The sequence below is a fragment of the Cyprinodon tularosa genome, unplaced genomic scaffold (genome assembly GCF_016077235.1).
Source record: "Cyprinodon tularosa strain WSP-4 unplaced genomic scaffold, ASM1607723v1 ctg205, whole genome shotgun sequence".
NCBI lineage: Eukaryota > Metazoa > Chordata > Actinopteri > Cyprinodontiformes > Cyprinodontidae > Cyprinodon > Cyprinodon tularosa.
The window spans coordinates 485,910-498,553 of NW_024038756.1; the positions used below are offsets into that span (position 1 = coordinate 485,910).

Below are 12,644 nucleotides of genomic sequence, written 5' to 3' on the forward strand. Positions count from 1 at the left end.
TAGATGCTACCTCCTAAGGAGAAAGAGATTGCTTTTGGAGTGCAGGTGCCCCTGAACACTTTCTTTGACTCTGTTGTGACATCAGCCATGTTTTTTGGTGTGGTATGCTGAAGTATCAGGTTATCTGCAACTAGGAAAGGATACAAATTGAACTTTATTGATCTCACAATGGAGAAATTTACTCTCTGCATTTAACCCATCCCCTTTGGGGAGCAGTGGGTTGCCACTGTGCAGCACCAGGGGAGCAGTATAGGGTTTAGGGTCTTGCTCATAGGCCTAGAGTGCCGGCTGTGGGGATCGAACTGGGTACTTGCAACCTTCTCAGAGCACACTACCCTAACTACTAGACCAACACTCCACTTGAAAGATGATATTTTCAAGAGGAAGCAGCAGGGTAAGCTCATTAGGAAGAACAGTTCTGTTCTAGGATGCCCACTGGATACATTGTAGGTGTTAGGAGAGTGAAGAACTTAAAGAAAAATAAAACCCCTCTTTGACATTTTCTCCTACACCATGCATGTAGCTGTTGCAGGGCTGGAGAGCTTCCTAATTTAGGGTAAGACCTTTGCATTCTACAAGCAGAAAAATAATAAATATCTTTCCTGTTAGGAGCTGTTATTTTTTCTAATATAGAACATATTTATAGACGAGTGCTTCTATGTTACTTTTGCATCTCTGCTCCTTTCTGTATGTCTGCTTCTGTCTCCTTGAACCCCAGTTGGTCTTGGCAGTTGGCCGCTCACACTGAGCCTGGTTCTGCTACTGTTGCTGCATACATGCTCCGGGATTGCTGAAGATTCGATGACTTGATGCAATCAGTTTGTTTTCCTTGGACAGAAAACTTTGAACCAATCTGGCTGAATGATCCAATGTAATTGTTTCTATAGAGTACTTTGAGTTGACATAGATTGCGAATTGATGCTATACAAATTAACTGAATTGAACTGAGATGAGATTGAATTTTAAAATGATTTAAAATTCATTCCTATCCAGAAATTAAGTTTGATCAATTATTCTAATAACATATTTTACATGTAAAGTAGTGTTCCCATGGAGTTTACTGTTACACATCACCTTAATGTCTATATGTTCATCAAGGGAGGGAGGGGGAAAAAATGTTGGGTTCTTAAAATATTATCAAAAGTATTTTTAATATATTTTGACCTAGATATGTTAAGGAACAAAAGAAAGATCACATAAATTAAATATACAAGAGATGAAGGACCATACAATTCACATAGGGAGAGGGAGGATAACCTTCAGTGATGATGCATGGCCACTGGAGGGCAGTCAACACCACAGTGATAAGAAAGTAGTGTAAAAGTCCAGTTTATAGTCAAATTCTGCTTTGTGTTTTTCTTCATGAATATTGCAAAGAAGAGAAAATAAATGAATTAAACACAAATTAAAACATACATAAAACTGAAATCATACACAAATGCTGATGAAGGAAAACACTGCAAAAACAATCCAGAAATAAGTAAAAAATGGCTTAAATTAAGTATATTTAGCCTTAATTTGAGCAGGTAAATAAGATGATTTGCCAATGGAATGAGTATTTTCACTCTTAAAATAAGATAGTTAGATAATATTTACTTGAAATAAGACGATAAAATATTTTTTTCTTATTTTAAAAGGAAATTGTCTTGTTCCATTGGCAAAGTGTCTTACTTATCTCCTCAAATCAAGGAAAAACACACTTATTTTAAGAAAAAATAACTTATTGAGATTTATATTTTTTGCAGTGAACAGAGCAGATAACAGCTGGTACAAAGCATGAATCAACTAAAATATAAAAACATAGAAGAAAAAAAACTTTATTGGAAAAAAACCATAGTGGTCTTAGGACACTGAGGGGAATCAGTATGTAAGATTTAAAAAATCTTATTAATCTTATAAAAAAATTTTAAGTGAAGAAAAAGGAAATTAATCCTTTAAATAGAAAAAAATTAAATTAACTTGTTCTTTATAATCAATAGCTTAAATTTGTTAAATCAGCCTTTATCAGTAGTTTAAATAAATTTAGTTAAGATAATCTGTAACAACCAATGCTTTTAATCACTGTAGGGTGAACTACAATACATAACAAAGAAAACAAAGTCTTTTTCTCCAGCCTTTTCAGAGTAATAGATTGCTAAATGGAATGGCTTTTCTTCCTAAATTTGAAAAGGGCAAGATTTTTTTTATTTTCTTTTTTTTTTGTAAGAGTTAAATGAAGGTAGACGTGTGTAAGTAGGGTTTTTCTTTAGAGCTCTGAGAGGTCCATGATCCCAAAAAGAGCTTTGTCACTGTGGTTAGCTAAGGCAGCGAGACCACAATGACAGCCAGAAAAAAGAGAGTCAAACCATCCAAAAAGTAAACATAGCACACTGTATCAAGTATTTTATGGAGAGCTGTGTGGTTTTGGTGCAAAATGCAGTGATGTGCTTGAGTCTGTGTAAGAAAGCTTAAATAATGCTGCCTGGAAGAAAGACAGTTTCCTGTCAATACCTGAGAAGTGTTCTGCAGCAAAGCTTTATATATGTTGAAGTGCATTAATATAAAGGGAATAACTAAGCCATGCTGAGGTATTGAAAGAACAAATTTTAAGAAAGATGTACTGTAGCCAAAGAGTTATATTTAATAATGAATTTGACATGATAGAAATGGAAGAAATCTAATATTTTTTCTCTGCTTGTGTTAAAGTAGACTTTCTCTAAAACTTTTGGTATTTAACAATTGTGTTTTAGGCTGTATAAAGTACAACATGGTACTTAATGCATGTTTAGATTTAGCTCAGACACTGTCACCTTGAAATTTTAGATACATTTAAGTTTGTTTTAATACCAAGAAATAATTAAAACTGGAAGACCTATAATTTAGGACCAAATAATTGGCTTCTAATCAAGAACTAGCCTTAGCTTTATGTGCATCCAGTTGTGTGCAGGGACAATTTGTTTAAAGGTACAGTGTGTAATAATCACAGGGGTTTAGTGACATAAATGTAATAAATTATCTAAATGTATTTTTTTTATTATCACCTTGAGCTTAAAGTCTCAATCTTTGTGTTTCCCTTGTATAAGGTGCCGTTTGTAAAGTTACACAATAAAAAATTAAGAGCAATATTTTGGGGTATTTTAGCATGTAAGACAAATGGGGATTCATTTTTCCAATTCATATTTCCACAATGTCATAATACATTTATAAATATATAAGTTTCAAAATAAATCTTTCTTCTGCCTTTGGTCCATGTTTGTTTTGATCTAAGTGCCCAAAGCAGGAAGACGAATCACCTGGAGAACAGAGGTAAGGCAAGACAGTGTTCCTGAGCTCAAGCAGAAGCAACGAGGAATCATTATGACATATGTGGCTGAGAAAGCTCTATAACCTGGACAAGCCAGTCAGCTATGCCGCTCTCTGTGGCTAAGGAACCACAGCAGCAGAGCCACAGCTAGCTCAGGAAGAGAGCTGAGGAGCACAGGGCAGCTCTGAGAGGCCTGCCGGGATTATCGTATTAGTGGGCCAGGCAGACAGAAATCTGAAGACAGTGGAGGCATCTGGCTTACCGTGAGGAGGACAGTGTGACATTGTAGGAGCCCGCCAGGGCGACAAAGCAGGAAGAGACAATGACAGGCCAAGGCTAGAGGATCTGAGGAGCGTGCGGCCAGAGCAGGAAGAGAGAAAGCATCAGCTGGTCCGTTACTGTGCTGGAGGTAGGATATGAAACAGTCCTACCAAGGCTAAATTAAAACAGGTTTTTAAAAAGCCATTCTCAACCTATTAAGATAAAGCATTCATGTTTGATCCTTTGTCAACATTATTTTCTCTTTCCTCCTTTTTGATTTAAAAAGCTTGCCTTTGTGGCCTCATTCACTAAAACCCTGGTCAATTCATGATGCCTTCTCATCTCCTAAATTGTTTATAATTATCAACGTACTTTAGGCAACAGTGCTGAAAAATGTATGGATTTGATGCTGTGATCTAATGTAATCATCATCACTTCACAAAAAGGTAAGGAGGTTGTGGAAGCCATTTTATACCATGATGGCCTCCATATTGTTGGAGGGGAGAGGTGTTCATCCCAGAGTTATTTGGTATTTGTTTCTATCTTAAGCACACAAGGGATAGATAGAAAATAAGAGGAACAAATGAACGTTTGATTAATTATTCATCACTTTAAAATATTGAAATAGAGACTTGCTTTTGAGAGAAAAGGTATGAAAAAAATATGATGTAAAAACGAGCATTTAATGCACACTGAGATGATTTAATCTCTTTATCTATGTTATTTTGCTTTTTACAAGGCCAGTGGTTACAAATAGTACCTTGAGCAACCCCCGCCTTCCTTTCCTTTTCTGCATCAAATTGAAATTATCTGTTATAAATATAAACATCTATGTCCAATATTTAAACTATATGTTTTAGTGCTTTTTTAGATCTAAGCTTCAAGTTAATGCTAATGAGGTATATGAAATTCCCATCTTCAAATGAAAAAAAGTTTTATAAATCCAAAACTGCATCTATTATGGATTTTGAAGTAGAGATAGAAAATGAATCCTAGATTTCTGAAAAAGTGAATTAGCCCTCATGCTCAGTGCTTAATGAGGATTTTGATAAACATCAGCATCATAAGCTGCAGTGTAAAGTCATATTTCTACAGTTCTTGGACTATGTGTTCCAGGTGAGCACATAGTTTCTAATGTACCGACATGTAGATAAAAAGAAAAAGGCACTTTTTCTACTCCCTGACAGAATTGCACGAAAGGCAATCATTTGTATTGCTGATAGGAAAAAGCTGCTTGTGTGTAATGCTATAAAACCTAAAGTAGACTCAAAAATGTAAATATAATAACTCACAATGTATGATACAAGATAATACAAATACTGTAAAGAACCTGCAGTTCACACAATCTGATATGTCTGGTTGCCCTTGTGAAATAGAATCACCAAATGTTTTTGTACTTTGATACTTGATAAAGTCCTTGTATAAGAATGATGCCCTTAAATGGTCATCATAATCAGCGCACTGTAAGTTGGCTTTAGCATCTTTGCAGTTTCTATATAGAGTTAAAGTTGTCTTGTGTCTGTATCTGTGCTGAGATGGATGTATAATCCTAAGATGCTGCATTCCGGGGATGAAGTGGATATCCATGTTGTGACAGAAGTGCATCTATTTGAGGAAGCAAGGAGGACAGTGGGCAGTCTAAAGAGGCACAGCTGGCTAACACCTGGAGCTGCTCTGGTAGTAGGTTGGCTTCGCTGCAGACCTTCTGACACAAGGTGCTTACAGTGTGACATGTTTCCGTTTTCCTCTGGGTCAGCTGGTTCCTTTCCATGATTAATTTCTCTCTTTCTGTCTTCTGTTAAAAAAAAAGCACATGTAGTAAGCAAAGCCTGGTTTACAAACCTCTGGAAATGTTCCCTCTAAACAAATTATCTTACCAGCTTATTTATTTCACACTGTAGATTATATATGCAGTCCAGCTTTCTTTTACGGCAACGCTGAGCTGCAAGGCGGTTTTTGCTGCGCCTTCTAACATCATGGACAAACTCCAGTTGTTCTTGGGTAAGAGTATGTTGCTTCAGCAGATGTTGAAAGTCATTACGGTTCAGATTCACAATCCAGTCCACAGAGAATGGCAACTGCACCTGTGGAAACCACAGTTGATGTAAAGGTTATGCAATCAGAGGTTGCATGGCAGATAAAAAAGCACACAGTTAAAGGAGCATCTTCAAAGACATTCATGTTTTTTAGTGCTATATTTAACACATATTCACTGGAAAGAAGAATGGGAAATTAAGTTTGCATAGTTATATTTTTCCCAAGCTGGTAAATATTAACCGTAATCTGCTGCTGTAAGCATGAACCCGGAAATGTGTGCACACCAGATTCATTTAGCATTATAAATCTAATGCTTTATGCTTGCAGATTTATCCTGGGTAAGGAAACTAAAAACCTTACCAATGGAAAGAACTCAGTTTTTCCTGCTGACTCCTTATTTTTACTTCTCATCCTATCTTTACAGTGACATAAGAAAGTTATATGGTATGACCTCTGGTAAATGCTAACTAAAAAGGGTGAGCTGTGAATTTTTGCCGTGTTGGACTCTGAACCAGAGCGCCTGCTCAAGCACACACATACATCTCCTCTACTGGGTGAATAATTAACACTGTAGCTTATCTGCCTTACATGAATGCAGATGCGTATTTGTCACTGATAAAGCAAACCTGACCCTCTTATCTAAAAGAAACACAGTGTCATACATACAGGAAGCAGACCCTGGTGATTCTATTTATATAAAAATCTGTGTGTGTCGAAGTTAAACTTTTTGTTTTTATATTGGCAATTTATTCTAGAAAACAGTACAAAGTAATGCACAACTCAAAATGGGAAATGGTAGATTTATTTTTAGTAGGTTTTACAGAAAGAAATCTGTTTTAATGCACCATATGCCCTTGCAATAGGCTCTGCCCACACCATTCTAAAATATATTGGTGTCAACCACATGCTGAGAGAATGCCTTTTTTTTACTCATTACTTATCTTTTTTAGTCAAATGAATGTCGTTTAACAGGCCTTTGCCAAAGTTGATGGCTTGCTGAAGTGGTAATCAGTTATTTTATTAAGCTGTTGAAGCATGGATGCATCTACAATCTGAAGGACAGTAGATCTTAAGGACCAGTTTTGGAGACCCCTGGTCTATAGCATACAATAATAAATACATTGAAACTTGGCTGTTACCTGTAGGGCCCTCTCATTTGTGGAGAACTCGCTGTCTCCCTCTGTTTCCGCCTCTGAATCACCGTCTTCCCCTGAGTTTACCGACGACACACATGATGGAGGTGTCCCCTCATACTCAGATATTCCACAGTTCATTTGGTCATAATCCATATAAAATGGGCACCCAGTTTTGGTGGAACCAAGGTTGTTCTGAGGAGTTGACCACTCTAAAGATGAGCTCTGCCCCCATCCACCATATGCATCGGTTGAACATCCTGCTTTACAGTCAAGGATATTTTGCTGGTAGGTGTCTTTACTTATCTTTGATCGCTCACTATGGTGATTTTTACTCTCTGTCTTCAGTGTGCTTCTTTCTCTACAGTTTTCTTGAAGGATGGCAGCTCTATTTGTGTTTGCTGTTGGTAGATCTATTCTTCCTAGTTGACTAGCATCATCTGTGTTTTTTTCCTGATCTTCTAATGTTGCATTTTGGTAAGTGGAGCATGTCTTTACTGAACCATGGTCTCTTGATGTTTTACTTTCTGTAATGCTGACAACGTGCATTTTATGCCCCATTGACTGAGAGATTGTGGAATCTACATCGAAGCACCTCAAGGGGCAAAAGGTCCCTGATAATCCCTCACAGAGGACTGTGCTTGGCTTTTGGGAGTGTGTCTTGACTGTTGGTATCACTGATGAGATAATTTCTGATGTATATTCCATCTCTTCTTCATTTGACCAAATGTTCTTCTCTCCCTTGGATCCCTGCTTTCCTTCCTGTTTAAATCTGTCTTCTTTAGAAGTATCGATTACGACTTTGCTCCCATAGTTCTCTGATTTCAAATTGTGCTTTTCAGTTTCACATAACTGCTCTGCTTCAACTTTGCTCTCTATGGCAAGGTTGGAGGTTGGATTTCCAGTGAAATTAACCACAGTTTCCCTTTTACAGTGTGTCTTGTTGGGGCACGGAAAGCAGGAGGGGACACAGTCACCCCTTATCCCTGCAGACGCAGGAGTCAAGGGACATTTTTCACTGGCAAACAATTCTTTCTCACAAGCTAACTGGAACTTGCGATACTTTGGACCTTGTATGACTGGGTCAATTAACCCTTCGGCTACAGAGCCAAAACTGTCTGTGCTATTTTGACTTCCCGTTTTTATGCTCACTGATTTTTCACAGTCCCATGTCATGTCCTGATTGGGTGGTGAGTCAGCGACTGGTTTTACTTCTTTGTCATCCAACAGCACATCGTCAGAGTCTGTGCCACAATTTTCCTTTGATAATCGCCTCTTACATTCCTTGGAACAACAGGTCTTTTTCACAATGGGTGCAGAGCCTTTGCGTCTTGAGAAGAACTTTGGTAGGAGGAAATCAAAACATGCCTCATCCAGGTCCTTGAAGCCAAGAATCGAGGCAGAGTTTCGTATTTCTAAAACATTCTCTTTTCCAAAGTTGAGTTTGGATGTGTAGGCAAACTTCAGCAATGGTTCAAATCCATCCACTGTCACCTGTTAAAGATAATAGATAATCAAATAACAGCGTTTTTTGGGATATAGTAACAGTGAGAGATTGCAGTGTAAATAAGGGTTACATATTATTTTGTTTTTGACCCGTATTACTTTTCATTTTAGACTTTATTAGTTGTTTTTGTTTAACTACATCACAAGATTTGTTATGGCTTACCTTAAACTATTTCTCAATTAAAGGAGTAAATCATTACCTATTAATATTAACTTAGGAGTTTTACTGTAAGGCTCGGTTCAAAGCACATAACAACTTAATATGTGTCGCACAGTAGTTAAATTACCTAGCCTAGTTGAATTACCATAAATAGAAGTTAAAGACTAAAAGTAAAATCCACCTCAGAAGAATGAAAAGCAGGGTAAAATTAAACAGTGTAAAATCACGTCACTCCTAAAAACTGTGATTTATGAATGATTGCTGTTTTATAAACTTGTAAACTTTCCTCACATGTGCATTGGGAATTTTATGACACAGAAGCCATTTGTCATTTAGGCTTGAATAAGAAAAAAAGGAAGCAGCTCAATAAAAATAATCAACCTGTTTATAACACTTGATGAGAGTCATGTAAAGCATTTTCTGGCAAAGTAACTTTGTGATAAGAAACCAAAGAGGCAACTTATTATAGAGTTTTAACCTAAAGTTATTTTCATGCTGATGAAATATGATATTAGTTTTTTACTTGACTGGACACTCTTTATATTTTCCATTCTCACCTAAGTTTCTGCAGGATAATCAGTAGGAGTGCAGGTACTTATGTTTGGGTAAACTGATATTTTCAAAAGATGTTAGCAATACTAGTGAAATAAATGGTGTATAAATAAACAGTAAAAGCTTAAGGAAATACCTCTATAAAACATATTCAATACACCATTTCTGGTGAGGAATAACATTAATAACAATAATGTTTACTTCCACTTAAAAAAATATGCGACACATAGCTCCATGACATCTGTTTCACATAACTCTATGGTTAACAATATGATTTGATTTTGCGATATAAAGCTTTGAAACAAGCCTTATACATCACATGATATGAAACCTTTAGAAAGAGGAGTTGGTTTTATGGGTTTTGTGAGCCTGAATAGAGATTTAAAAAGGTTTCTAAGTAATTCAATATCTTGAAATATCAGGATTCAGAACAGTTTAGGTTTCACGTAAGACATATACAGCATTCCAGCTAAACAAAAGAGACAGAGCTGAAAGGGTCTCGGTTTGTAGCAGCAGGACCTGAACAGCCCATCTTTATAGACTCTATTAAGAATCCCAACTATTATCAAGGTGCTTAAGGGAAGATTGTAACTATTTGAATTAAATAAAGCTGAAGCAGAACCACACAGTAATTCCACAAAATATTTTCAGCCAATCCAAGAAAAACAAAGTCTTTGGCGAAAAAAAATTCAAAACACAATGCTTTTTTAAATGTCCTAGCGATGACGTCTACTGGAGAATAATAATGCAAACTTTAGCCAGTCTGATATCAGGGACAGGTAGATGCTTACATTGAGCTTCTCGCTGATATAATTTCAACCAAAGGGGGTAGGTGGGTTACCTAAAGTTCTTCTAAGCTAAAAAAAAATAAAGTTTGTTGATATTACCTTTTACTAAGTAAAATAAACTTTCGATATATACATGACAATCAATTCTCATTTTCCACAGATGTACTTAAAAAAATATATGTTAAAGGTGAAGAATTCATTTTACAGAACAAAAATATTTCTCAGGATATCCTTGTTTTCAACATGAATGTAGCTCCATTCTATCTGAAATTAATCATTAGCAGACAGTGGTCTGTTCTGGCCTCAGCCCTTCTTGGACTAGCTGTTAGCATTAGCCTCCAGGTCCAACTAAGGGGGATAAGGGAGAGATTATCACCTGTAGGGATATTAACAGCATGTTTTCAGAAGAACCTCTTTTCAGTATTCTTCATTTACTTAGGCAGGAACAAGAAATACAAATTAAAGGAGATACAGTTTATAGACACACATTTTATCTTACATTTGAGAATAAATTATATGTCCTTGGAAACGTCTTATCCTGTCCTTTTCTGTGTAAATAACTGAGAAATCATTCTAATTTGCACATCAGATGATCATCAATACATCCATTTTCGCAATGGGTGGTGGTGCCTATCTCCAGCTGTCTATTGTTTAATCATAGATTATAATAGTAAACTCTAATTGTTAATGTTTTCAATTTGCAAAAAAAACTATGAATTCCATGATTAAATTAAGCATATTTTTTCTATATAATCCACAACATGAACAAAAAACACTGGCAATGTTTAAAATACACCTGAACGCAATTATTGATTGTTAACTACAAAGTTGCTCTTCTACGTTAAGGTTGGTTTTGTTTTACAAGCTGACTGTTCATGACTCATCAGCATAAAAAAAAAGCATTGGCTCTTAAGGAAATAAAGGCTTTGGCTATGTGTCTCACTTTTATTTTTAAAAGATTTGTGGTTTTGTCAGCCTACATAGTTTTAGGTACAGCCTTTTCTTTCTTTTTTTTGCAATATGACATTCAGAGTTGGCTTCTCACCTCTTCTGGTAAAGTAATCACTGCTCCATGTTGGGAGAGGAAAGAGATCTTTTGCAAGAAGTACTCGCTACAGGAAGCGAGCACAGAGCGGTGGGCTCCAAAACTCTGACCCTCCACCAGCACCGTCACATCACACAACATGTCCCGGCAGCGCTGTTCATTCAGACGGTGCAGCACCTGGGAGGAATGCACTGTGGACTCAAATGTAAACACAGACGACCATGGGGTAGTCTCAGCCATCACAGACATCTGTGTGTACACAAAACACATAAAAAACACAGGTAAGCCCCTTACACATGACTAAAAAATAAGCTATTAATTAACAGAAGAGTTAAATAAGAAACGTTCTTACCTTAGAAAGCTGGCTTTCTTCAACTCTCTAAGGTGTTAAAGAAAGTTCCAGCAGCCTTGCAGACATGGATTTTGGTAAATGGAATGCCGTCCAACCAGGCTGTTTCCCAGAATGCCTTATCACAGCTCAGCTACAAACTAAAAACTGAACTTGACTCAGTCATATGGCCTGTGAGTGCGTATATAAGAGGGAGGGAGAAATACAGGGAGTGTGTGTATGTGTGTGTGTGTGTGTGTGTGTGTGTGTGTGTGTTTGCGTGTTTGTAAGTGTGTTGCAACCACCATGGGTGTAACAAAGCAGAGCTGACTCATGCACTCCTTCTGATAAAGGATGAGCAAGCACATTTTACCTCATTGGGGCAGTCTGGTGAACTAACAGACTTTACTTAGGAAATCCACCCTGAGCACAACAAAAGAGTCTATGGAGAAGGGAGAGAACAAACTCTGTGTTTAAAGATGATTAACTTATACCAAGCAGATCATTTTGAGGATATACTGTACATCAAAAAAAACAGAATAGACACTGATTTCCACCGGGTAACACAGCTAGATACAAAAGGCATTCCCCTCTATATAGATTTATCCTTCTTTATTTTTTGTTATTTGCCTAAACATATCTTATTATAAGATAAAGATAACCTGGGAAAACACGAAATACAGTTTTTATAGCTATTCAAATGAACCAATATGAAGAAATATTTGCCTCTTGCACCTAGTAACTGGTTGTGGCACTCTTTATAACAAAATATGCCTTAGTTAACAATGAATCTTTCTCATTGCTGCCATGAAATTGTGGCTAACTCTTTGCAAAGTTGATGTCTACCAAAACTGGAGAATTTCCGAGCTATCTAGAATCAGATTAGTTCTCTCCAAATTGGAATTTTGTTGATGTTGGATTGGTATGTTTTTTTTAGAGGTTTAAACATTGTTCTGTGTCATCTGATCAACCTCCTGATGTCTCTTGGGAATAATTTTGGCAGCCATTTCTGGAAGTGTAAAAGTTCAGCACTCTTATGTGTTTATTGTTTTCTTGTGGATAATACCTTCAACTGTAGTTTAGTTGAGTTGAGAAACAGTTTTCCCGACTGATAGATATAATGATCTCTAAGTGAAACTCTTAAGATAAAGCTATTCAACTGGTTTCATTTTAGTTCTCAGACATGGGTGTGGTTGTTGACATGAAAGACTTCCTTGGAAAACTGTTGTTAAGAAGTATTATTTCATTCATAAATTAACGGGGGGTGGGGGGGGGGGCGGGTTTTGCATTGCTCCGGTTAAGCTTATTCTTTTTATACATTTTAAAAGAATTCATTGTTCTTAATAAAGCAAAATTAGGTTAAAACTGTTAGAGCTCAAACACCTTTTCAAAGCTCTGCAATGGATTTCCTGAACTAATGATACATGAGAAGGTCATTATTTTTGTCACTTTGTGCAACATGTGTTTTTTTTTTTTTGCATACATCTTTTTGTTTAAGAACTATTTATAAAATGGTGATGCACATGTCCAAAACTTTATATGTGATGTCCT

At 36.6% G+C, this 12,644-nt stretch overlaps 1 protein-coding gene and 1 long non-coding RNA gene across 2 annotated transcripts; both read right to left on the minus strand.

The window, feature by feature from the left end:
* Window positions 1-1,126: 1,126 nt before the first annotated feature.
* On the minus strand, window positions 1,127-2,076 carry LOC119783477. Its single transcript, XR_005280801.1, has 2 exons — window positions 1,751-2,076; window positions 1,127-1,457 (listed from the first exon to the last, which is right to left on the minus strand). It is a non-coding gene; the product is annotated as an uncharacterized LOC119783477 (long non-coding RNA).
* Window positions 2,077-4,237: 2,161 nt separating this feature from the next.
* LOC119783487 (transcription regulator protein BACH1-like) lies at window positions 4,238-12,312 on the minus strand. The gene is made up of 5 exons (XM_038285046.1): window positions 11,118-12,312; window positions 10,766-11,014; window positions 6,721-8,208; window positions 5,422-5,628; window positions 4,238-5,339 (listed from the first exon to the last, which is right to left on the minus strand). Exons 2-5 carry the CDS (start codon window positions 11,012-11,014, stop codon window positions 5,094-5,096), a joined length of 2,190 nt encoding a protein of 729 aa, XP_038140974.1. The 5' UTR covers window positions 11,118-12,312; the 3' UTR covers window positions 4,238-5,093.
* Between the last annotated feature and the right edge of the window lie 332 nt (window positions 12,313-12,644).